Source organism: Pimephales promelas, chromosome 7 (assembly GCF_988280905.1).
Source record: "Pimephales promelas chromosome 7, fPimPro1.hap1.1, whole genome shotgun sequence".
NCBI classification, from domain to species: domain Eukaryota; kingdom Metazoa; phylum Chordata; class Actinopteri; order Cypriniformes; family Leuciscidae; genus Pimephales; species Pimephales promelas.
The window spans coordinates 28345136-28372739 of NC_142775.1; the positions used below are offsets into that span (position 1 = coordinate 28345136).

Consider the following 27604-nt stretch of genomic DNA (forward strand, 5'->3'; position numbering starts at 1 on the left):
CTGGCAGCGATGTAGAATACCAATACATATTCCCTCTGTCACGCATTTCAAAAAGAAGCTTAATTAGTCTTCCAGCTTTTAAGATGCTCCGGCTAATGAATTGCATTAAAGAAGAAAGTGGCCTGATATGTGGGCACTACTCTGACAGATGAGAGGAGGGGGGTGGGTGGAGAGGGAGGCTAGCAGCGTGGGTAGTCCAACAAAGATACAGCCTCCAGCAAAGACTTTATAAAAACACACAAAGATGCCCTGCAAAGCAACTCATTATGTAGACAATGACAGCCGTCATACTGATGGGAGCGTACGTTCTCCTGCATCCCAACAGTCTTCTTTTAATGAAACGGGTCTGGGATTACTGGGAAGGGGTCACAGAAATGCTTTTACCTTCTGCGAGTCAGAGCTCTCTGCTGATACTGCGAGAACATAAGCTAACTCCTGGCACCTGCCCAGGCCCTGAGCCGAACCCGACCCCTCCCCTGTGTCCTAGCCTACCCCCCTCCCCTCCATGTAATTCTAGTCCACCACTCTACAAGCAAACCAGAGCTTTTGAGCAGAGCCACTACACGGATAAACACTGCAGCAAGGAAACTAAAACAATGTATTAAATGTATCCAATAATATCCCAAGGTGGGCTGCACTTTCAAACCCAGCACTGCGGTAAAACACTCAATTCATGAGCTGGATACTGAGCATTGCAAAAATCAAGAATGCATGTATTAAGTATTCACAATATAAATTGCATCAAAGCAGCTTCAGAGTATCAATCAAAACATAATAACAATGTTCGTTTCTTAGTGGAAAAACATCCACGTTTGGTAGAGTTGATCAAGGGTATTAATGATTGGTTAATTAATTTGAATATCCCCAACTGAGCAAGCCAAAGGCAACAATTAAAGGGATAGTTCACCTTTAAATGAAAATTGAATCATCATTTTCTTACTCTCATGTTGTTTCAAACCTGCATGACTTTGACATCTGTGAAACAACAAAAGAAGATATTTTGGACACACAATGAAAGTTAGTGGGGTTTGACCAATTCAAGACCCAAAAAGGGAACAGTGAATTTTATCCATATGACTTCTATTCCAAGGCTTCTGAATGCTCACAGCTGTATGCTCCTTTTGTTTCATGAACAGTTTGAAATTTAAGCCTCTCAAATCAAATCAAAACATTGATTATGTCTAATATAATGTAGTCTGTGTATTCATGCATTGATCAATGTTTTCATTTAATTTGAGAATGAATAAAGACCGAAATTCAATCTATTTCTCATACACCTTAAATACAAAAAATTGTATTGGCACAACAGCTTGTCACTGAGGTAGTGGGGCACTTTTATACCTTATCTACCACTAAAAGGCTAATAGTACTACCCTAAATAAAAAAATTAAAAAAAGATAATTCTGTCATGAATTACTCACCCACGTGTTGCTCCAAACCCATAAGACTTTCGTTCACCTTCTAAACACAAATGAAAATATTTTTGATGATATCTGAGAGCTTTCTGTCCCTCGGTTGACAGCTATGCAACTACAACTTGTGAATAAAATCCTAAATTCAATCTGACCTCTCAAATGACACTGATTCATTTTACGATCTCTTTACAGACTTTTTGAAGCGTCAAAGTGGTAGTTGCTGGAGGGCCAGAAATTTCTAGGATTTCATGAAAAAGATCTTCATTTGTTTTCTGAAAATGAACGAAAGTTTTATGGGTTTTTGAATGATATATAATGTGAGTAATCAATGACATAATTGTAAAAAAAATTGGGTGTCCAAAAAAAACAACCTATCCCTTTAAAGGTTCACATTACTAATCTAAGGAACTATATTGCGCAATTTAAAGACAGATATGGTACAATTTGACCTTTGCAGTGACAAGCTTCTGTACCACTAAATGTATAATTTTTGCATATTTTTTTTCTATCAGACCTAATCTTACATTACATTCATGCCCTTTTTTTGAGCTTGACATTTCTGGACTTCTTTGACTTTCATAATACGGTAAAAAAGCAGCTGAAACAATCTTCAATATATTCAGTATACATTTTTTGAGTCATTTGAGTTTGGAACAAAACAAGGTTGAATAAATGATGAGCTATATTACAATCAGTGTTGAAAACAGTTGTGCTTCTTAATGTCTTTGTGGAAATCGTGATGCATTTTTCTTAACAGGTTTCTCTGATGAATGAAAAGCGATCTGAAGGTGGTCTTCTCTTGCAAACCCTGCACTGTGGTTAAGCATTCAATTCATGTGCTGAATATTGAGAGTTGCAGGACCTAAAATCGCATTTTAAATCAGTACTGAATATATATTAAAGGGCACCTATTATGGAAAATTCACTTTTACATGGTGTTTGAACATAAACGTGTGTTGGCATATGAGCAAAACCACCCTAGAATGATAAAAATCCACCCAGTGTTTTTTTTACAATCTCAATAAATCATATGCACTGTCTCAGAACGAGGTGTTCTAAGATTCAGCGCTTTGTGACGTAGAATTGAGCAAGGGGTTTGATTGACAGTGTGGTTGTTGCATAGACCCCGCCCTCCGTGATCTGTACACCATCCTCCATTGTTTCAATGACAGCCGGTAATGTCTCTTGGAAACATAAATGATCTGTCGTGGGTTAATCGTGTTGTTGTGGCTTAAAAGTTAATCCTCAAGTGTGGATCGTCGTCTACTGTTTGCGATCCACCGACACCTCCAGTAACAGTAAGTGTGTTTTATGATTTTTGAGCAAATAGTCTTTTCAGTTGCTGTCAAATGCATCTAAAGTTGTTGTTGTCGTCGTCATAGGATGACTGTTTATATAATGTAAACCTTGTTTGTATAGTGTGTAACCACACGTTTATATATATATATATATATATATATAGTATTAAAACTGCATATGTTCTTGTTGTGTAAGTTAGCCATCTTCTCACATTTGCCACAGAAGCATAAATGTAATTTCGCTTGTACATAGCAAACTTTATCACAGAATTTGTAGCCTATGTAGTTTCAAAAATTGCGCCAGCATTAGTGTTTGTGTTTGTCTGTGTGTGTGTGTGTGTGTTGCACATTCATAATTGCAAATGGGACCCGATTACAACTCTATAAGTACATAAATGTATCAAATAACCATACCGAGACGTACTGCTCCATTCTCATTTGTGTTTATTCTGCCTGAGTCTCTTCGTACTATGTATATGTTCCGATTCAAACGTATGCTAAATGACATTCAAAACAGCAGTTTCTCTCTCTCTCTCTCAGCCCTTCTGCTTAGACTGACTGCCATGTATCAAGTTACGCCCTCATCCAAAGGCAGGGTGGGGATATGCAGCTCATTTGCATTTAAGGTGGTATGCCTCAAAACAGCTCATTTAAAAACAGGCCCCAAAAATGACATTTTCAAATGGTTATAATAAATTAACTGTGGGGTATTTTGAGCTGAAACTTCACAAATACATTCTGGGGACACCCAAGACCAATATTACATCTTTTAAAAAGGGGAATAATAGGTGCCCTTTAAGGTGAAAGAAAGAAGGTATAGAAACAGGATCAAATTCACTTTTCATCCAGAATACAAAAGGAAATGGGAAGTAATAAAGGAGATAATGTTTTCACACAGGTGGAAACATTCTAATAAAGAGCAAAAGTGTTTGAAATTACATTTACGCTCTCAACTGCAACACCACACCCACAGAAACCCAGCAAGCAGAAATCAAAACACAGATATACACACACACAGGGACAGGCTCCATAAAACTGTCTCTTTGAGCTCTGCTGCTTTAATTTACACAGCCCGCACCAACTCTATCTCTCTTCACGCTGACCATGCACATTCCCCGGGATCCTTCCACTGCCATTACCGCTGCTGTTGTTTCAAACAGAGATTAAATGAGAGGCCAGAGGAAGATAAATTCTGAGGATCTGCTAGGCTGCCAGACCAAAAAAATCAATGCCTTTTCTATGGGAGAATTCTAATGAAGGTACAGAGGAACTAGCCTTACAAATCACTGGCAGGTTTAGAGCATTTGAAGCTCTATGTGATCTTCAGAACCCTTTGTGTAAACTAAAGAAAGAACTAATTGACGGTGCAAATCATTATGCAAAATGAAGAATCCTCTTGCTCTAATGTGTCAAAAGGGGCACTTTTAAGCCATCTGTTTGTCAGTCAGATATGTCTACTTGCATTGGGTGAATAGGTCACCTCAAGATGCTGAATTAATGGTCGGAGCCAAAACATGTAAGGGTTTGTTTTTGTCATCGGTCTCTTCTGGCACAGTGATCATCTCACTCGCAAACACAGCTCTTCTATCTTATTTGTTGGCTCTTAGATACATCTATCTTTAGATTTAAATCCCTGCTTGTATGTGTGATATTGATTATTGGACCGGTGCTGGCAGCATTGTCTGCAAAAAAAAAAAAAAAAAAAATGCTTGAAAAGAAAGTTTAGATTGAGATTGGTGATGTCATTAGAAAGGATAGATTACATGGGTCATTCAAAGGTTGCTTTGGGACTAGAATGCCATCAAGAGGGAGAGGAGGATTATTGGATAGCATGCACACACACATACACACACCATCCTTTGGTCAGCCTCAGAGGCTGAGAAAGATCCTGCAGAATTGAAGTGTCCCAAATCAGAGACCTTTCAACTTTGTCTGATACAATGTGTGCCTCTGCAGTGTGAAATATGCACATATTAAAACTTTATCTTTTAAACTGTCGATCTGTGTGATATGATAAAAAAGGGCCTTTACACTTTACCAGCTGAACTTTTCAACCAGATTTCAAATGCTATGTAGTTTATGGCTGAAACCTTGTAGCAGCAGCACATTTGTTTGTAAAACTTTCATTTCACCAAGCACACAGCAAGACATGCAGTCTCACACCAGAGCTCAGGGGCAGAAGGCGTGAAATTGCTGTGATCGTGTGCACGTGCAATATATGAAGTGAACAAAAAAAAAACACAGGCTATAAATGCATTACAAGCACTGACGACATTTAAATCCCAGGGTCACAAGTCAACCGGTTTTCTGAACCGAACTCCAACGAGAATCGCTTTGTTATCTGCTTAGGTGTTTATTAAAGCTTTGAAACAGGTTTAAATGTCAATAATCGCCATGGCTACCACATGAAAGGCTGGTGGTTTTCTCTTCTATGAAGTCCAGATCATAGACCTCACTGACTGAGAAGACGTAATTATGGGGAAGAGATCAGGAATGATCTAACCAGCGGATTTAAAATTTTATTGAATATACCCAGTGCCCCTATTTTTGAGAACTTTCTGAAAATGACATACCCAAATACAAATATGTGTAGCTCTTAAACCATTTATAGTCCACATTCATAACTCTGATTATATATATATATATATATATATATATATATATATATATATTATTTTATATTTATATATATAGATTTTTTTTAACTTTCTGAAATCACAGTTTTCATAAAAAATGTTAAGCAGCACTACTGTGCTCAAAATTGATGAAGCAAATATTTATTGAGCAGCAAATCATCATATTCTTATTCATATCATATTAGAATGAAGGATCATGTGACTGGAGAAATGGCTGCTGAAAATGTATAATGTCATTCAAAAGTGATTTCAATTGAACACTAACACTTACTGCATTCTATTCAAAACAACATTGCCCAAATCAGACAGGCCAAGGCTGAAAAGTTTGGTAACTTGAGGTTTTTTGTTTTTGTTTTTCCTTCTCCACCATCTCATGATCTTTAAACACATGCAGACCTCCATCAATTAGCCCGCGTTCTGATCATTAGAAACTGATCTCATGCAGAGCTCAGACTAGCAAACCCTGGTGAGAGGTTTTAAATGCGTTTGGAACACAAACACATTGACGTGCACTGAGAAATAAGAAAACAAGGCGTAGAAACACACAAGTTTTGAAATTGTATAGCCAAAAAAAATAAAATCAGCATTTTGTAGTGAATGTTCATGGTTATAATGTTATGATGGATCTATTTCCTACAGTTATTTTGTACACTTAAACATAAATCAGTCTGCTATCAAGCTCAAGTGCTAGAGTCTGACCCTGACTCCGCCTCCTGGATCTAAATGATTGCAGATTAAGAAGTGGCTGGCAGGAGACAGCACAGGCTCTGCCGCCCCAGTCTGACTCCATTTTGCCCAGAGACGAAGGTGACGACACTTGAATAATTAACAACCACAAATAGAGACTTTAAGCCTCTCCCTCTCTCTCTCTCTCTCTCTCTCTCTCTCTCTCTCTCTCTCTGGAGTAGAAGAAAATAGAACATTGTGAGACAGAAAACCCACTCTTAGAAACACCGGCGTACTTTCAAGGCACAAAGATCAGTGTTATAGTTTTAGTTTATTCCAATTTCATTATGTATTCAGGCCCAATATAGCACCCTTTTGCAATGATGCATTCTACACATTAACAGAAACCGCACTATAAAAAAATGCAACCCAAGTTTAAGGTAAAAGTTTTACTCACTCAAATATACAACAAAAGCACTCCATACTTGCTGACAATGAAATGTGCTATAAATGTGCCACTGCTACATTTTTACACTAAATTAACTACCATTGCTCTGGCATCTCTGGGACATTTATGATTCAGCAGCATGGACCAGGCTAACTCAGATTGTGTGTCCATCTCAGATGCCCCATACTCGATAACAAATAGTCACTGTATTGCCACATTTTGTGCAGTTTATGGCACTAACTCATTGAGTTTTTTCAATCATCGGCAGCATTATCTGCTGTAGAGTCTAATGTCTAATATGTGCTTATTCATTATTGTGTTGTTTTCCATTTATGTATAATGTTTACACACACTGCCAACAGTATTTCGATAGTTCCTTTTAGACGTTCTCCTGATGTGAGAGAAAAAAATAAATAAATGCTGTTCTTATGATTTTTTTTTCAATTAATTTTTTGATAAAAAATAAAATGTATCATGGTTTCCAGAAAATATTGAAACAGCAGCATTCACGTTACAGTCTAACAACCATTGCTTTGTGTGCACAGTGTCTCAGACTTCTCACAGTTCAGAAATCACACTGAATTAAATACAATGTTAAATAGGTAAGTATGAAAATAAGTGTAAAATGAAGTGTTAAATATGATTTTAGCATATTGTATTTAGTATTGTACATGCTAATATTTTATTTGTTGTAAATACAATAAAATCAAGCTATAAATTCCATGTATTATAGATGCTGTCCAGATAAATGAATAACATATATTTTGGCTTCTCTCCAAATGTAAAAAAAAAATTATGTGTGGCATAGCCACACGCATTGTAATGAATAGTAATGAGATCAGGTTGGATTTAGAAAGAAAGTGAAAAAAAGAGAATGTTACAAGGCAGAGTGAGAAAGAGAGAGAGAATGAAAGAGCAGGATGAGAGTAGCATAAGTTAATTGACTTGAGTCAAAGACAAAGGGCCGAGTATCCAGAACTCTAATATCCTTGCTTGCTGAAGTATGTGAATACGAGGCAGATAAAAGGATAGATAGAGAGAGGTAGATTCAGTGAAAACATACACACTTAACTCATCAGAAAGACTGTGGTCACCTCCTCAAGATCCCTCTCTGCACCTCTTTCTCTGTATCCCCATCTGTGCTCAATCTCAAACACGGTCCAATGGCAGTCATTTCCCTGCGATCAGCTCGGGTAAAGTTTAAGGTGGGCAGCGGTGAAGCTCAATAAGATCAGGGTCTGCCGCTGTGTTACTCGGTGTTTGCAAGCTTGCTCGGTGTGCAGCACTTTTTTAAAGGAGGAAAAGGAGCCCTTCACTTCTTTCGAGCATCAAATCAAGTGAGACGAGGCAGCTGGGTTGCTCTGCATTATAATATCACTCAAAGGAATGAGGAACATTAAAAGGCTCTCAGCACTCATATTGCGGTGAGTGGCTATGAGCAATGATGGGGACTCGTTCAATTACTGGCACAACCACAGGGCTCCTTTCCAGAGCTGCACCTGTACCTTCCCATACCTGCATTTATTTATATATTTCACTCTGCATCTGTATTTAGTATGAACACAAAAGCATAAGGAGTGATTAAGGGATAGTTTGCTTAAAAAAAAGTTATTTGATGAATAGATAGTTAAAAAGGACTGAATGTATTTGAAACAGAAATCATTCTTACACCTTTATAACATTTTAAATGTATTTACTGTCAATAAATGTAATGTATCCCAAATCCATACAAAAAAAGAAAAGAAAAAGTTAAGTTTTTTTTTTCTTCTACTTTCTAGGGCTTGTGGTAACTATGAAATGTCTTTGAATGGAAAACAGCTGCAGATATATTTCTCACTTTTTTTCTTTTGCATTCCACTAGGAAAAAATAAAATAACAGCATGCAGGTTTGGATGAACATACAAGTAAATAATGACAAAGTTTTCATTTCCGGGTGAACAATTCTTTTAAGACTCAGGGTATGCTTTCAGGGTCAGAGTGGATGTGTAACAGACAATGATATGGCAGAAAACATCCCTCAGGAGGCAGAAACTCTGCAAGGAAGCCTCACTATATGCTGCCCTTCAGTTATACAAGGCCAGAGCTCAGGGCTGGCAGGGTATTTTTACTCCACTGCTTACGAGTGCAAAACCCTTCCGACACGTAGAAAACTGCCTGGCAAAGTGCAAGCGATTATATTGAGACGAGCGCTTCGGAGAAGGAGATCGGTCCCACCGAGTTAGCCGCTTATTCTGCATTAAAACAGCGGGTAAATTATAGACCTTGTGGCCAGCAACTTAAATATGTATGAGTATAAGATGACAACAATGACGGCGTTGACGATCGCCGCAAACGTTTCATCTCCGAACATCAGGTGAGCCGAATACAGAAAGGAGAAAGGGTAAAGCTGCCACGCTACTGTGTAATTGTGCTATTATACCTCAGCAGCAAGCCTACAGTCAAACCCCGCTGTGCCTTTGTGCCTTCTAAGTACACAGTTTATTCAATGGGGTATTTTCTGTGAATCAGTGTGAAAATGGGTTCACCGTCAGTAAAAAAAAAAAAAACATGGGATTAGCACTTTTATAAGGGCCCATGGAATCTGCACCGTGCCTCTTTTGTGCAGAGAGGAGGAGAACAACACAACCAGGGCAAGAGATTTGATTTGTCACAGTGAATACCTCCAAAACACACACAAAGAAACAAACACCGTGTCTGCGGGGTTCAGAGAGAATGATTCCATTGTTATAAAGTTAACAGCGCTGTGAAATGAAATTGATGCAGCACTAGAAGCAAAACGCCACGTTCAGGGTATTTAAATGAACCTGGCGTTTATGAGTAACAGAAGGCCACGAATGGAGTGAATTTTAATCAGCCGAGTGCGAGCGTGCCACACATTTGTCTCGGGCGTGCGTAAAGTTAACTACATCTGTCTGCATTCGGCAGTGATGACAAGCCTTGGGTTCTCCCCGTCTGTAAATAATGCATGCTGCATGGTGCGATATCTAAACGCTCGTTTCTCCCTCACACCTGGATGGGGCCGAGAGGTAAAACGCGGCGAAAGGTTGCAGAGGCTAATCGCCCGCGCTGCTACATTAATTACCCCGCAGAAGAGCTCGTGCGCGGGGCCTGGTCATGGCAAGAGCTGGGTTTCTGCTGTAATTCTCAATTAGGAAGGAACTCGGAGTGCGTCCGCACACACATACTGTACACATTGTCCTCCCACAATGCAAATTGTCGGGCAAGCTTTCCCAGTAGGGAAAGACAAAGGGTAAGAGGAACATAATAACATTTTGCCCTTTTTCATTTCCTCTCCTCCCTCGGTTTTAGTCTCTTTGTCTGGCACTCTCTGCGATTAAGCTAGTCTGCTGCTGCCTCAGCTCTTGGACACATGCAGTGGTGATTAGGGCTTCACATACGTTTGTGCTTTGGATGGTGGCATGAAGATAGCAAGCCACAGGATCACGGCAAACTACAAAAACCATAATACATGTGACGAAAATGAATATGAGAGCGACAAAGGAAATTGAATTCCATGCATATCACGTTAGCAACATCCAATCTACACAATCGCCCTGATCCCCTGCACAATCAGGACAAGAGCTGATTATAACACCTGTTCATTCTGCCATGCATCTGCCAATAGAGGCACTGTGACAATACATACCGTATAGATATTCAGCATAAGGATCCTTTCCCAGAGCACAGTGGTGTCTAAAAGTGGCATCACTGAGTGGAAATGGATGCTCACATCATTGCACAGCGGGGAGATGGGCTGACTTAGCAGCGACTGTGAGGAAATCAATACGAGCGTTGAAATAACCCCGTTGATATGCATATTCATGGAAGCTAAAGCAAGGGGCAAAATTCAGCTCAGGCGCTTACGTCTGACTTTATAAGAGTCCGCTGATATGGCACAGCTCCAAACTGGTACTCATTCAGTTTAATACATCAGGAAGATGTTTTTACTGCCTTGTCGCATCTGGACTAAGCAAAGCAAAACAAAGCAAAATAAAATATAGTAATTTAAGAAATTATAGACATATATACACAATAGAAAGTACTTTGCTTCTCTTCCAAAAATAATTTTAAGTCATTTTAAGTTTCAAAACAGGGTTTCGTGCCATTTTCTAATCTCTTTTCCACTAAAGTAGAACATTGTAAGTGTCAAAGTCATTCAATAAAGATACGCACATATTGTTTTGTTTTTTTTTTCTCTCAAAATTATTGTTTGAACCAAGCCCTTTGATGTGCTGAGAAATCCGGGAGAGCAATACTACTAATTACAGAGATGGATTTCATAAAGCAAAAGTCAAACACTTATACTCGCAGTTATATCGTTCTTATCCTTCCTCCTCTCCTTTCCTCTGCGTCTGAGCCACGCTGAACAAATGTTCTACAGCACAAAGCTTTTCTTCTGGACTAAAATATCACTGCACCAGGAAAGAGAGCCAGATGGCACTGCACCAGCGCTGGGATAAGCACAGCTTTCTTAGTCTGCCTTTCATACCGATACATCTGAGAGTGCGTGTGCCCAAGTATATGAGATTTACAGCTACTCTATGCAGCAGAGGGAGTAATGAACGGAATTTACTGTGTTACAGAGCAGTGTCAGTGATGCACACAGTTCACTGACACCTCCCTGCAACAGAATGGGAGATGTGTCAAATCTGATAATTGCATAGAGATCGAGCCGACAACGGCCACCGAAACATTCTACTTTTCGTCCGTGCTTGAGAAACAATCTGTTGCTGCATTCATAGTTACGCCATGCACCCAAACGTTCCCTCAGCATTAGCCTTTCAGCTGGAGGCGGGAGGCAGATAAGCAGGATTGGCGCTTGATCCTGAGCCAAGAGCTTCAATATTTCATCTCCAATCATTTTTGATTCTTTTGAAAGGAGGAGGCTGCTGTCAAGAAATCTCTGTTCCCCCCAACTGACAGAGATGACACGGGAAGGCTTGCCGAAGGAAGCAGTGAAAGAGAGTATGAAATTTCACTTCCACATTTAAAAGCTTTGAAACATACTTCCTTTCAGGAGCCAATCGCATTAATTAAATTAAACTGAAAAACATTATTCACACTGCTCTTAGAGTAATTATGAAAAATAATATTTTACCGAGACTGATTTTATTTTAAAATTCCCCTTTGTGCTGTCCTAGATACAGCGGGTTCATAGCGGAGTATTTGTGCGGAAATATAGGCAGTTTTCTGGGAGCACAAACAGGAGGATTATTTTGAGGGCATGGCCAGTAAAAGTATGGTTAGACTAAATCCCAGGCCATGACTGTGTAGTAGAGATTAATTTCATCCCTATCCATCTGTCAGGAATTTAGTTATGGGCACAGGCTAGAGCAGCTTTTGCTTTCTCCATCTGCAACTTTCAAACAGGAAGTACTGAAAATAAAGTAATGTCGCAACACTTTTCCTAAAGGTTCATTCCTTGAGCAACTTCATTTTACTTTCCTGTTAAAGTTTAATTACTTTTGGGATGCCTAGTCTATCATTATAATTTTCAATTTGATCCCTCTGAAAAAATGGTAACATCTCAAGTCAAAAACCTTATTTAACATCACTGAATCAACCTAAATTCATTAATTCATAGTAAATGTTTATGGGTTAAATCAGGTAACCTTGCCATGCTGTTTGTCTAAATTGTGCTATATAAATAAAGGGGTATGGTATGGTAGGTAGAAATAGCTTGTTAAGGTAACACTTGCAGTTGTAAAGATTTGTACTATAATAATAACAGTATTATTACAATAATGATTCATTAGAGTCAAATGTATAACATGTAAAGTGTTACCACAGTCCAGAAAAGTTTCTAGAGGCAAGATTACTGGCTTCAAAAGTAAGCACATGACCAAACACACATTCGTACGGGAGACGTGGTAGTTACCAAGTTTTTGTTGCCATTCTTGCAGAGGGGACCTCGGAAAACTCCCTTGATGTTTCGAAAGTGTCCATTGCTGAGGTGTGTGGAGCTGATGACAATGTAGTAACACGCCATGGGGGACCCGAAGCTGCCATGCACAGAGTTCAGCCAAAGAGAGAGAGAAATAAGTCCACCCAACACGCCTTTTCTTTTGTTTCTCTGTTTCAGATGATAGGCACAAGCTCACTTTCCCTCAGTCAGGAACGGAGCGAGCAGGTTCCCTCATCCTCTCGGATCCTCAAACATCAGTCATTTCAGCTCGGTCTGTTACAGTCACTTTGGGGGATTTATGTGGTGTGCCTCTGCTTCTTATAGTAGCCTCCAGCAAATGCGCTATCCCACTCTCTCTCCTCTTCTGTACAGCAGAAACGAGAGTAAAGGAGAGCTGCTAACTCGTTCTTTCCTCTTCCTCAGTCTCGGCTCTCTGCGCTGGGCTGAAGTGTGTCTGGGTTGAGTCTCCTGCTCGATGCGCAAGTGATACGCGCTAGTGAGAGAGCTCCGCTGGGTCTGGCAAAGGAAAGCATGGTGTTATAGCGCACCGTGCGTTGCCGGTCCAATGAACGGGGCCAATGGCGAACAAGCCTCTGGTCTGATGGTGAGGACTGGGATGAGAATTGCATCTGTCACATGCTGCTTTTCCAGATCCACTGAGTCAGCCTCTACTCTCCAGCCAACCAGGATTCAGCATCTTTTTCCTCTCACACACCCCCTCTCTCTCCCTCATTAGTCCTCTTTCTCTCTCCCTCTCTCTCACACTCTCTCTTGTGAGTGCGTTCTTTCTCAGGAAGGAGCTGAGGCAGCAGTCAGGAGCAGGTAAAGGAAGGCTGAGGCGCTGAGACAGAGACGCTTCGGTATGTGTTACATCCACTATCATCCATCTTTTACCACGTTAATGTATGTGAGAGCTGCTATAAAAAGATGTATGTGTAAGAATACAGATACCTGGAAACCAAAAGGTCCAGATGCTGAAGTTTACACAAGTTGGCTATTTCCCAATGTGGAACTGTGGAAATCCATAATGCTATTGCTATAATCATAATTTGCATGCTGGTATGATGTAACTGAAGACTCATGACTTCTTTATGAAGAAAATTACATTATAGATGCTAACTGAAGAAAGATCAAACGGCAATTTTTAACTCATTTTATTTTAATGAAGAGTGGAAAAAAACAATTTTCAAAACAGTGTGCCGTTTGAGAATTGGGAATCTGCTGTCAGAGTTATATATAAGAACTATACTGACTGCAGCACTAAACAGAAAAAGAAAGAAAGAAAGAAAGAAAGAAAGAAAGAAAGAAAGAAAGAAAGAAAGAAAGAAAGAAAGAAAGAAAGAAAGAAAGAAAGAAAGAAAGAAAGAAAGAAAGAAAGAAAGAAAGAAAGAAAGAAAGAAAGAAAGAAAGAACCATACAGGCTTCTACAGAGCATGTGGTGGCAAGAAAACATGCCAGAGAGAGAGAGAGAGAGTTCCCTTCCCACCCCCCAATTTTAGAAGAGCAATAAAGCCTTGTAACTAAGCAACGCAGTTTCTGAATCAATTCTAAATTGCATACAGTAGGAGAGGCAGATGTAAGGGGCAAGACGAGTGGGTGCACACATGTACAAATGTGTCTTTCAATATGGTAAGAGACATTGTAACCGCACCTTTACAATAATAATCATATAAAAAAATAAATAAATAAACGATGGGAAATGTGTCATTTGTGGATTATATTAATGAAAACTCCAGCGACAGGAAGACATCTTGGCATGTTTGAGACTGCAGCATAATTGAATGGAGTGGAAGACAGATATCTTGAAAAGCACTGTGACCAACTGCCAATTAAAATTAACCATCAGGGGCTGATTTCAAATGAGAGAACAAATGCTGGTATTTGTTTCATAAGTGTTTGAACCTGCTCTTGAAAATAATTCATGTGTCCCAGAGCAGCCTAGATAACGTTGAAACAGTAATTTAGTAATTGTCCAAGAAATGCAACCACACACAAAAATAATGATAATACACATTTTGTGCAGAACTACTTCCTTCTGCCATAGATTCAAACCTCGAGTTAACAGTTTAACAGTTGAGGCCAAGCCTCTGTTACTAACTCTAAAACGTCACTTTAGAAACATCACTTTATGTTGAGTATGATATTATGAGAGAAGGGTCGACTAAACGACTGTAGTACCAGCATCTCATTCTTCAGGTTGATGTCCACAATATTATATCCAAAAAATCAGTTTGAATGTATGCAAAGGAAATCAATATGTTCGTCTCTGTCTTTCCCATAACAGTGCTAAAACAACTTCTTTGTTCTGACTCACTTGTAAAAACAGAATACATGAGCGCTGAACGGCCGTTCACGGCGTGGAGCTCGCATCTGCGAAAGAATTGTAAAAAAATTGTAAAATAAGCACTATGATTATATATTTGTCACATATTTGAGGTCTACATAATTACATTCTCACCAAAAAACATCTTTAAACTCCATTTCGAAAATTAAAAATATGGTGGATTTGGTTAAAAATATGGAGTGATACAAACGGTGAAATGGTTAGAGTGCTGTAACTGGGTGAATATAGCACTGATGGAAATTCTCTCAATTGGAGATTCGAGAACCAGAAAGAACAGTTGTATAAATGCAGTATATTAAATGAAAATCTATGTATTATTTTGTGGGACCTAATTGTCACCTAATTGTGCTCAGCATTTTAAATTGGAGGTTAATGCAAGTGCCGTGGGTGCTTGTCTTATTCAAGAGGATGCCAATGCCATAGAACAGTTATTATTCTCGTATGTTTAACAGACGTCAACTGAATTATTCAATGATCGAAAAAGAAGCTCTTGCTTTGTTACTTTGGCTACAACACTTTGAGGTTGATCTCGTTTTCATTTCTGAAACTTACAGGATTTTCTTATAATATGAATGATGATCTTAGATGTCAAAAGCTCAAGGAAAATTTGATTTCTCAGTTCATCACCCCTTTAATCTTACTATGTATATACTGCTGTGTAAACACTATAGAGAAAATATAGCCTACTGTTTAACATTTCTGCTATCCCACATAGTCCGGCCTTATGCTTGTATTGAAATGTTTTTTTTTTGTTTTTGTTTTTTTATGCATACTTATTTAAACATACTAATGCTATAAAAGAACATTGAATGAAAAGCATTCAGTTTTGATTAAATCCAGCAATTCCTAAACATTTTTTTTTTTTTTTTTTACAAAAGATGGATGATTTTGAGATGGCCTTTAAACTGCTTAAACAAATCATCATTTATTATTTATCTAAATGCATTTATTGACCACTGAATCATTAGGTTTGTAATGAGTGTGGTGTGGACCATTTCGCTGAGAGAAAGCATCAAATGCATTTCCGATAAAGAAGCATCTATTCCCCTTAACCAGCCGATGACTGCAACCACAAGAAGACAATTATTAGTAAACTAATGGAAAAAACATAGAATGGCCTGCTTTCCTTGCAGTAACAGCCGTTTCTGTGGAGAGAAATATCACTGAATAATAACCGCAACCATAAGGAAGAGGAAGAAGAAAGTTTTCCACAGAAGTCTCTTAGTTTGACCTGTCAGCTGTCAGGGAGATTTGTTCCAAGTGAAAAGCTGCACTTCGCTGGTGCTATTGGTGTGGTCATGCAGCATACAGTGGTATTCAGTTAAGGCCATGCACATAAGGCAGATTGGGCCCCTGTTTCCATCTGTCTTTCTGTCAATACTCGTTGAGCTGCCTACCAACCTCTGCAGTTCAAGACAATGTGCAACCACAGGCTTTAGAAATAACTTGCGTGTGGGTGGTTCGATTCTTCTCAGAAAACAATCTTAATATATTCTGCAATCAGCAGACTTATGATGACTATATCTTGGAAAGCAGGACGTGTCATAATCAAGAACCAGCAGTAAAAGGTGCAGTCTTTTTTTATTTTTTTAACATCTACAATACATAAAGACACAATCCAAAGTAATTTCTCTCAGTTACTCCCCAACAAAGACATAGCTACACAGCCAAATCTTGTAACTACAGCGCTGTTTCATGGTCTGATGATAAAGCTCAGTTGTTGGAAAGGACAGGCTTTGTTCTTTATAATAATGGCATTCAGATCTGAACAATGAGCCGAGTGCACAAATACAAAATTAGCTTTGACTGATTGTTACCTGTGCGATCGCCTCGGCACTGCCTCCCACCCAACATGCATGACATTTTATAAACCAGAAAATTACAAAACCCCATTATTCTTCTAAATATGCAGCCAAGCATGCAACAACTTTCATTTCTCTTATGCGTTAGCACAGCAGTTCCTGGAATTGTGAACATGGCAATTAAACAGATCTGCTGTCATCTTCCCCTGCGTGGTTCAGGTAGTAGAAAAGTTTTTGCCGGCATGACAGAAAACTTTCAACAGAAGTGATGTTGTTAGAAGAGCAGGATTTCTGCTGAGAGGATCAATTTTCTGCTTTCCATTAGAACCGATTGTGGGTGGGGCTTAAAGTCGTCTTGAAGCGAAAAATGCAAAAAACTTCTCTTCCCTATTGTGACGTATATATCCAAGTAAAACGGCTTCTGGAAAAAAAAACAGTAGGAGGGGACTTGATTTTGTCCAACGGGAAATGATTGGATGGTTCTGGTTTGCTATTGCTGTGATGTCATGTGAGTGACAGGTTGATCTGTGATGATCAACCTGTCAACATCTGTGACAGATGAACGAAAGTCTTACAAGATTGGAACAACATGAGGGTAAGTAATTATTGACAGAATCTTCATTTTGGGGTGAACTATCCCTTTAAAATTGGGCAATTCCAGCATTATGGATGTGACATTTCCTGTCAAAACTTAAAATATAAATTCTTAGAAAAATGCATTTAATACCAATATATTGAAACGTCTGTTCATATCCATGCTGCCTTATAAAGGAGTCAAGACATAGGAAAAATATCTTTCTACACATGTGTTTTGTATTTAATATGAGGCAAATAAGCATGCATGACACAAACAAATATTGTTTTAGTACTTCTGTGAATTACACTGCACACACCACAAGTAATACTACCCACCGGATGAAGAAGGGTTGGATTTCCACAGAACATAAAATTTTCATTTTATTTTATTTTTCGTAATCACATTTATAAGGGAAAAACAATGTTACGGACATGGCCATGGTGTAATGAATGTTTTATCAACCAGTTGCCTGGATTCAATAAATAAGAGGTAAATAGGCTATAGCAGACAATAGATAATCACGACACGGAGGCGCCGGCACATGAACTGGAGCTGTCTCATAAATGAACCAAAAATTAGCATACTTGCCTCACAAACATCTACTTTTAAACAGAACAATTCAAAACTAAAGAAAACAGACTGTGAAATGTGCATTTCTCTCTAGCGCATTCACAACTCAGGAGTCAGCATCATCAACTTCATCTTTGCAGCCGACACTGACACAGAAAACACCTGTTTATTAATAAACAATTGAAATATCTCCTTGCTATATTTGACATATTCATAATCATTACTTTTGCTCAAGCTTAAGATACAAGCTTTGAGAAAAAGAAAATTAAACTACAAGTGCAAATCATTCACAATGACGTCTATATCATGCATTTAGATTTTCATTTCATGCTGACTTTTAAAATATTTTTAAAAATATATATGTTCATATTTCAAAAGGCACCAGGAAAAGTGTTTAAGCATCCTGCGAATTACGTCAAAGCAGATCTAATATTTTTTTTTCCCTTCAATTTTTATTCACAATTTGATAACTTATCTTTATTTATTTCTAAAACACTGATTCATTCATGAATGGGACAGCACTACTGTGTGCAGGCTTCAAGTACAACCCTCGTAACATGCAAATACTTATGTAATAATTACAGTGTGCAGAGTTAATGTAGAGTGTGTCCAACCATGCTAACATCTAAATATATAGACTCGGAGCTAAAAGTGAATAACCAGGGGGTATTTTCTCCCTTTCGAATTGAACAGCAGCTATGCCATGTTGTTTCGCTACAGTAGCTCATGTTGGCACAGAGAGAGAAGTGAATCTAAAAGGATAACACACAGAGAGCTTTGTTAAACAAGGGAACTTTTGGCAACCACCACACAGCTTCAACAGATTTAAAGCTTTGAGCTCAAGAGTACATATGGAGCAATGAGCCGACCGCTGCTCGGGGAAAACTACTCAAACTTCACCCAGCTGACAGGAGAACAGACAATGTCAGAGAATCTGACCAGCTGGAAGGTTCTACCCCACTTAATCTCAGACATTTTTGCAGAAAGTCTCTCGAGATGCTGGGCTATAAAGATCTTAGTGTAAGAGCAACTAAAGAAACCATATAGCCACTTTATACAGACGTGTTCTAAATATTAGTCGAACTGCAATAATAGCTTCCAAGAGCGAAACTATAACTCATTTTCAACCACATTTGGATTCCAGAATTTGTTTTATACTGTGCGGCAGATAAGAACTGAAGCTTTCCTCTCGGTGTGCCATATGGACATCAGGCTGTGGTGTTCTGATCCGTAGCCTGCTCCCAAATTAATTAAGTCGTTAATTTGTAGCACAAGGGGACATTTGAAAATTGTTTAACTCGTGTCACAGTCTGTCGTATTCAAATTTATTTGAACATGTCTGTCATGATGTCAGCGTAATGCTATCATGCAAGTCTGACATAATGGGTCGTGACAGCCTGTGAAACAACTCTGATAGAGTCCTAATAGAGCCGCTTACGGAAGGTCAGCTGAACCTTTGATGAAACCCTGAGAAACAGAGTTCAAAGGGAAACCGCTTTAATGCCACATATGTCGGTTGCCATTTTACGATTTATAATGGAAAATAACTACGATTGTGGCTAAAGTGAAAAGCACAGAGCCAAACTAATTAGTTAAATGGATGGGTCCACATCTGAGGTGAAGTCATATTGGAATATTGTCATTTCTAACCCAGTTTTACAGTCGGTGCGTAAATGGACTTCTGTGTTGCAGTTGCAGCTGAAATTCAATAACTGCACAGTAATCACTTTACCCTTTAGAAAATTATTGATCTGGACACAGTCGTCTCTGCCTGACTTGATATCAGAGTCTGATATTCCTATGGGTGCTAATCTAGCATCAACGAAGCCGCCTCTCGCCTCACTTCTGAGCAGAAAAGTTGACGGGCCTCAGAGACGAGCAGTTTATTAGCACAGCTTCCACGGCAACTACAAAGGTGGATACTAAAAATACTCAGCAGTGGCTGTACAAAGCACACACCCTCCCAGCATGCAAGAAATCTGTAAATGACACTTCACAGCTCTGAGGATCTTCTCTGACGAGGGAGTGATTCAGACAGGATGGCATAAAGAATGACAGCTATTGTGGCGTCAAGTGTCTTTGTCACACAATTGCTGGCATTGTGCCATGTTTCTACCTTCCATCTTCCTCAACATAAGTTGATATGGGTGCAAGCTGTATGGTGCTCTCTACTGCCCTGGGTGATCTCAACAGCCATGTTCAGAATGCAAAGTTAAACATTTTGAACAGTAGGAAATTTTGATGCGTAGTTGTTGCATGACTTTTCTTTGTTGCATGTTCAATTCAGTAAATGGTGTTGTGTAGTGAAATTCACATTTGTATGAGAGAGTAAAACATTATTAAAAATAGATTGATATAGCTTCTTGTTAATTCCTCCCAATGGAAATCGAAGGACCAATCAAGTGCATTGCATTGAATACAGTATTTTACAAAATGGTCATCCAACTGTTCTATGCACACAAATAATCTGCATTCTGTGTAGGGGAGAGTGGGGTAAGCTGACCTTTATCTTGACAACCGTACACTTTTATTGTCATGTGACTATATTTTGGAACCACCCATAATTTCTGCCAGACTGTGAAAAGGAGAAACACATGGGAAGAGTGGAAGGCATCCATTTGGCTGTTACATCAAAGCAAATTTTTCCAGATCTAAAAATATTGATGATCCATGTTGGTGATTTAACAATGTATAAAACCATGCAAATCATTTAGCTAAATATTAGCCTGAATTGGTAAGCTAGTTTTGCCCACAATGGCACAATAAGGCTCTGTAGTTAAGTTAAATGTCGTAAAAAGTATAAACAGTATAAATAGTATATATTTTTTTAATATATAATTGTTATTTTTAGTTTGGGTTTATTTAATAGGAACAACGTACAAGTACACCAAATCATTTTCTGAAAAGAACCAAAATATGCTTAATCATATAGTTTAAGGGCCAGTTTATACCCAGATGGTGCAACCTCCCCAATGACTCGGATCAACTAACCCCTAACCTGGGTATATTCTTATCTATGTGTATTGTTGTCATAGTGAATGAATGCGGACTGTTGGTTATTTTTTTGTCATTTTTTTTGTTACAGCCTAGGGACTGCAGATGAAAAGTATCTTTTTCTAATTCTGGCATATTTACATGGTGTACTATCGAGCCCGATCTCATGAAAGTTCGTATCTATAGCACGAATGTCATTTCTCGTGCCATTTGTATGCCAAAAATAGCTTTTGCGTGTATGGTATGCATTTTTCGCGTGCATATGATACGGACTTTATGGCGTATAATTCGCGCGGACTCCACACTCCCCTCCCCCTAAATGGGGTTTTCAGTGCGTAGCATGTGCACTCAAAAAACATTTTTGGCGTAAAAATGCCACGAGAAATGACATTCGTGGTATAGATACGCACTTTCATGACTGTGTTATTATCATACAACAATCTTCATGGATATGCAGCCACATGAACACTTTTTTACAAGAAGCCATATTTCTAGAACCCTTCGTTATATATGTATTCTGATCATTTAAAATGATAGGAAACACCCTGAAATTACTATAGACACTTACATTATACTTCTGCCTAATTTTCTCTTCTCTTATCTTGGCTCATCTTACCCCACTCTCGCCTATACATGCATAATCATTTCATTCGGAAATAATTGAAGGTATGTCCTTTCAAACAATACTGTCCATGCTTTTTTTTTTTTTTTTTTTTTTTTTGAAATCCGTTTGAATTCGGTCACACCAGTTTTTGGCCACATGTAGCCAAATTTATTAAAAGCTTCCGTCTGCACAATCCCTCTTTTGGTGTTTGGACCCCTGTTGGCTTCAGAAGTGTCCTAATTCTTTGTGGCATAGATGTAACAAGGCGTGGAAAACATTTCTCAGGGATTTTGGTCCATATTGACATACAGTAATAGCATCATGCAGTTCCTGAAGATTTTTCGACTGCACATCCATGATGCGAATCTCCAATTCCACCACATCCCAAAGGTGATCTATTGAATGAGATCTGTTGACTGTGGAGGCCATTTTAATTCTATCATTTTAATCTATTTATAATTTGCATAACATCATAAGTTATACAACACAGTTTAAACCCTTGATTAACAGCAACATTAATTAAACCTGTTATTTTGTATATTCCTAGAAATTAAAGCCAATTGAAAAAAAATTGCGATAAACAATTTGACAAAAATAGCCCATACCCTAACCCTAACCTCCTGTTGGAAAAAAAAAGTAGCTTGTTACTGGGAATATGATAATTTCAAAACTGCTGAGCTACTGGAAGTTACTGAAAAATGCCGTTAAGGAAGTAGTTACACCCCAACAATTGTGTCAAACATACTTTAGAATAAATTATATAATATTAGATTAACGTAATATGGGAAAAAAATTACACGAAGAATGTAAAACAACACAATGATTGATATCATTCTTATCATAGCGGACAAGACACATTAGCATATATAGTGTGCCTCCATTTACACTCTCTAGGGAGAACAAACATACTGTATGTAAAAGATACATCACCTCATTCTGAATCAGTATATGGCTTCATGTCAGGACTGGTGAATCTAGAGAAAGCTGAGCCCTCCTTTCAACTTACAGGCAGTGACACTGATGAGCTCTCAAACACAGGCCAGTTCTTCACAAAAAAAGCTGTGGGTGATGCAATTGATTTATTTTTTGTTTTAAAATCTTACATTCATCACTGAAGGAATGTTCATCTCAGGAGAAAAAAGTAAATGTATAATCTCTATCAATATTCAAAGTGGGTACGTCAGGGTAACAGATTAATGTTTTGCTACTTGAACAAGAAAAACAAATCAATTGTGACGCTGAAGCATAATAAAGTGAGCAGGGGAGACACCAAAAATTAATCAACAATATTGATTGTCTGAAAGCCATTTCATAAACACGCAGTCAGTTTTTCACATCAGAATGTTGTTGTTGTTGTTGTTGTTGTTGGTATTGCTGTTGTTTTGTATTTTTATATATTATTGATTAAATATTGTAAATAAAATCATTCAAATAAATATTATTATAAATAAACTATTTAAATAAATGTTTAATGAATTGCATTATTTTAGTGTAAGTGTATTTAAATAAATAAATATTGAATGGACCTCTTGCTTTAATTTATTTTAAGCTTATTTAAATAATAATAAATTAATAAAAAGTTAAAAGTTATATAAATAAAGTAAAGGTTAGTATACATTTTGGCTAAAACCCCCTTTAGGTTAAAGGTATAGTTTATTATTCCCTTAATCTGACTAGCAAGTTTTCCCACGAAGATGTCTAAGTCTATATTTTAAATTGCTTTTATTTTTAATCAACATTTCAAAGTATTCCCATTTCCAAGTCCTCAGGGGTTCTGTCAGTAATTACAGAGGTGAAACTGGTGTGGAGAAAGCCCAACACCTCCTCGTCCTCCAGGGATGGGTTTTGTTCTGCATGTAGTAGTTTTGCCATTGTTTAATATCCATACACAATGAGAAAATCCAGCACACAGGAAACATGCCAACTGCCATGTTCCTGTGGAAAATCCTAAATCCTTTCAAGTGGTTTAAAATTCAAATTGCACCAAATCATTCATTACATGTGTATGATTCAGTGAATACTCCATGACAGAATTTTAGAGGCAAATGACACACACACACACACATACACACAAAAGTGATGTAAGGCACAGAGAGAGGATTTTTATGTGTTCTGTTTACTGAAAATTTTGAATTTGTAGTACTGAAGACTTTCGACTGACCTATCTAAATTATGCATGATCAAAATTTGAAATTACAGCACAGTGCAAGCTAAACCAACTTATCAAAATATTCAACTCATCTTGCCAGTTAATCACATGTTGCTAATTAATAACAACTGTGCTAATAATAAAACTGCTTATGTCCATTGGGATTTAGCCAAAAACGGTTTACTGGCTGTTATTCAGGATTCTTATTAGTCCAGGGTTAAATGCATCCTCTTAGTCTGAGACAGTATGGCTTTTTATCGTTTCTGCATCAACAGGGACCATATGATAGCATCTCCCCCAGAGCTCTGCCCTATCTTAGTTCATCTCATCCATCTACCACTGAAAGGAGTGCTGATCCTCACAGCTGGAGTGCTTGGAGGTGTTCATGCACAGCTGTGGGCAATGGAATATCTGCAACTCCCAAAAACAAACATCCTGACCACAGACATGTATATTGCAATAACACCCTCTGGGCAAAACAGCGAAAAACAGACCACTGAGGAGCTTTTAACAAATACTAAGAGGATTTGGTAGAATCCATCAGTGACATATATACTGCTGACAGATTAACTTCCTTTTATTTTTGATGTCTCTCTCAAAGTGTAATGTACTTCTACAGCTTTAACAGATCAATATCAGTTGATGGGAGATTTATGTTTAAACATATTTGATGTTGTGAAATTGCTCTTTTCTGTAATTGCTGAGTTTCCGGTGTGTGTAGGAGCAGAGGCTCTATGCTGTCTTTAAAATGCCTCATGTAAAGCATTGTAAGTGTAAATGTAGCTTATATATATATATATATATATATTAGTATGATTCCATCTCTTGCCAACACGACCAATCTGGTACCAATTCAAAGGATTATGGTCATTAAATAGCTTTTTTGAGGTAAATGTAACATTACATAACATATTTCCAAGCTGTTTTACTGACATCTTTCCTCGAAACACTGATTGCAGGATTGTTTCATTTCAGTAGGTTGCCCTGTATCTTTCAACAGTACTTTAGATGTTCATTAGTGTTTATTTCATGCTATAGTAGTAAAGAGGAACAGATGATCAGTTCACATGTGCTTTCGTACTGACGCTTCTCTTGAACTGAGGCGACAATCTACAACAATCTACAACAATCTGTCATGCCATATTAAAAAGCACCACAACGTTTCTGAAATTGAATGCTGAGACTTTGTTTCATAGCTAAATTAATAAAGCACAAAGGTTATTGCATTGCGATTTATTGGATGGGGACGGGATGGGAATCGATATCAGAAGAGGCGAAAGTCTTCTGAAACGAAAAATTGTACAATGCTGTACCTACATAACAGGACGGGACTAGGGAAAGTACTGAAGTTGTTTGTACTTCTCTTGCAACCATTTACATGATGCACTCAAAACAATAAAAAAGAGACAAAACGTATTACTTTCTATAAGGACTTTAGTATTTGAAATGAAACATTTATTTAAAGCTGTAGTCCGTAACTTTTTGGGGTAAAAAATAATCCAAAATACATTTTAGACCAAATACAAAACCAGCCAGTGTTCAAAACTATCTGCTTGCCTTAGCTCCATTCAAAACGGTAAGCTTGTAATTATGTTTTTAATTCCAGTGCTACTGGTGGATTTCCGTGGGAAATTCGAGAATGTATTTGTGTCATTACACGTCATTACATCTGTACATAAAGAAGGAGTCTCGGCTAGTCGGCTATATTGCGTGTGAGGATGTTGTTGAGATTTATAGCATTTTCTCACAGCCCTTGATATAATTAAACTTATCAATTTGATGACGGCTCCAGAAAGGTTCAAATGACAAACACCATTGAGAACTGGAGATTCACCCGTTGTAAAATGCAAAAGACTTCGGAGTGGCTATAGAAAAAAAGATACTGCAACCGGGCCTATGTGAAAACAAGGATAAATATCGGAAGGGCTTTTTGCACGGTTTGATGTGATATGATAAGCGAGCGTTAGATTTAATCAGCGCAATTTACTGCAATGATTGTTTTTCCATTACTTGGTCAAAACAAAAGTGGATGTTTCTTGTTAAGATAACATTTTACTGTGAACATTTTTATGTTGTTCATACTTCCAAAAAAGTAACCACAGAAAACGAAAATTCTAGGTACAGCAGCATGTGTCCCAATTTTAATCTTAACCTTTCTGTTTTATCAGAAACGATCTTGAAACAGGGCTTTAGATGTAAGATACTGAACTTGTAGAAAGCACCACTTAGCCTGTAACTACATGGAACAAAAGTACATTAAAAAGAAAGAAAAAAGAAAAAAAACACAAAAAAACAACATACAATATTTTAGTTTTACTTGCCTTAAAACATAGAAGCACATAAATGCACGAATATGCACCACGCTATTTAAGAAAGCATGGGCTATATTGTTACACTATTATTACAATGAGGTATGTTTACGTGTACTGTATGTACACTATAAAAAACCGAAAGTTACGCTATAAATTTACTTTAAAATAAATAAATAAATAAATTGAGTAAAAAGAATGTTGCATACATGAATATGCTACATTTATATTATCATAGGTCAGCGATATATGTTCTCTTCAATGAATGGTAATAATGTGGGGGTAAAGGGGTAAAAAATTGGAGATTCAAACTCAAGAGGAGAACATGAACTGGTCTTTAAAACTGGCTGTTGTTTTCATGTGCAATGTAATTAAACCTATAGGTTACTCCAGGGACTTTGCTCCCCATCAAGTACTCTATAAGCTGAATTGGATAAAAAGCATCTACACAAATCGAATAATAACCTTTCTATATTGCAGATTGTCCAGTATCAAGGGTGCAGAAATTCTGTAAAATATGCAAATAAAAGAGCTTTGTGAATGGGCTATAGTTGTCACATTGAAACTCAAGCAGCACACTAAATTGAACAGTCATTCATTGTACTTGGTTTCCAGAAGAGGATATGGCAGAGAGAAATATATCAAGTGACAGGAAGTGAGAAAATAACTATTAAATATGAACAAGCACCAACTGCATGTCTCTTCAAGTTTTTGTGCCTGCTTTTGAATGAAAAACTACAAGCTATGAATAAAGCACATATGTGAGTCAATAAAATGAATTGACTGGAGAGTAAAAGCACTTAGAAGAATTCAATATGCAAGATGATCAACTGTGTTCACTGCAGTGGCACATATCATTTCACAACCCAATTCAAATAGCACTTCTATTATGATCTTTCCCATCTCTTCATCATAAGGAAATTAATACATTGAAGCTTTTTTTCTCTTCTCTCAGACAATTTGTATTCTGTTTGCCAATCAAATGATATACTGTAAACATCAATGAAACAAGATAGATTACACAATTCTCTGGAACTCTGATCAGTCAGTCAGCATTTAGGGGTTTACAACATTATAAAATCTCAACTCAAACTCATAGTTCATGTCCATACTATCATGTCCGTGACTCTTCAGTAAATAAAACTCTTCAGAACAAGACCCTGCTTCTCATACCCTGACTGTACATTATACCTTACAATTTTAGTTGAAGCAAAATTGTGTTACAGTTGTATGGACAATGTAAATTGTTGTAAGATAACCTATCTTGAATTAAAACATTGTTTTCAACCATTGGCATTTTTTGCCATTTTTTTCCCTATTGTTTCAACAATTTGTCATTGGGATATATTACAATTTAAATCAACACATTATTATACATATTGTGCTTTCTTAAAACAAGTATTTTTATCATAGACAATTGTCATTCTCTAGTAAATGAGTCTGGTTACATAAATGTTTAGATATTTGTACTGGAAAACGAGACAAAAATACTGATTATGAAAATGGTTTGTTATAGTGTGTGGGAGTGGGTGTGTGTGTGTGTGCAGGTGTATGTGCATGTGCATGTGCATGTGTTTTATTCGGTCCAGTAAACTAGTATACCTCTAACATACCAAATGGTAATTGTGGAGACCAGTGTCGGTACAAAAATAGCAGCTCTCACTAAGCTCAGAGCAAATCAGCCCTTTATGAACATACTGTGAGCTATGGCACTGATTACACCAGGCAGCTAAGTAAAGCAGCAATTACCTGACAACCCCAAGAGATCTGGAAAAATACCCACTTGTGAATGTGGCACAACAAATCCATTTCATAATTGTCATTGTATCTGTTCATATGACAATTACCACCATGTTAATGAAATCACCATTGCTAAATAATCTCAAT

General features: G+C 37.7%; 1 protein-coding gene across 1 annotated transcript in view; it reads right to left on the reverse strand.

Annotated features, from left to right (window-relative positions):
* znf804a (zinc finger protein 804A) overlaps window positions 1-12786 on the reverse strand; it is a 59073-nt gene extending 46287 nt beyond the window's left edge. The window contains exon 1 of the mRNA XM_039656081.2: window positions 12342-12786. Coding sequence (XP_039512015.2) covers window positions 12342-12452 — 111 coding nt within the window. The 5' untranslated portion in view covers window positions 12453-12786. The remainder of the gene's footprint in view (window positions 1-12341) is intronic.
* Between the last annotated feature and the right edge of the window lie 14818 nt (window positions 12787-27604).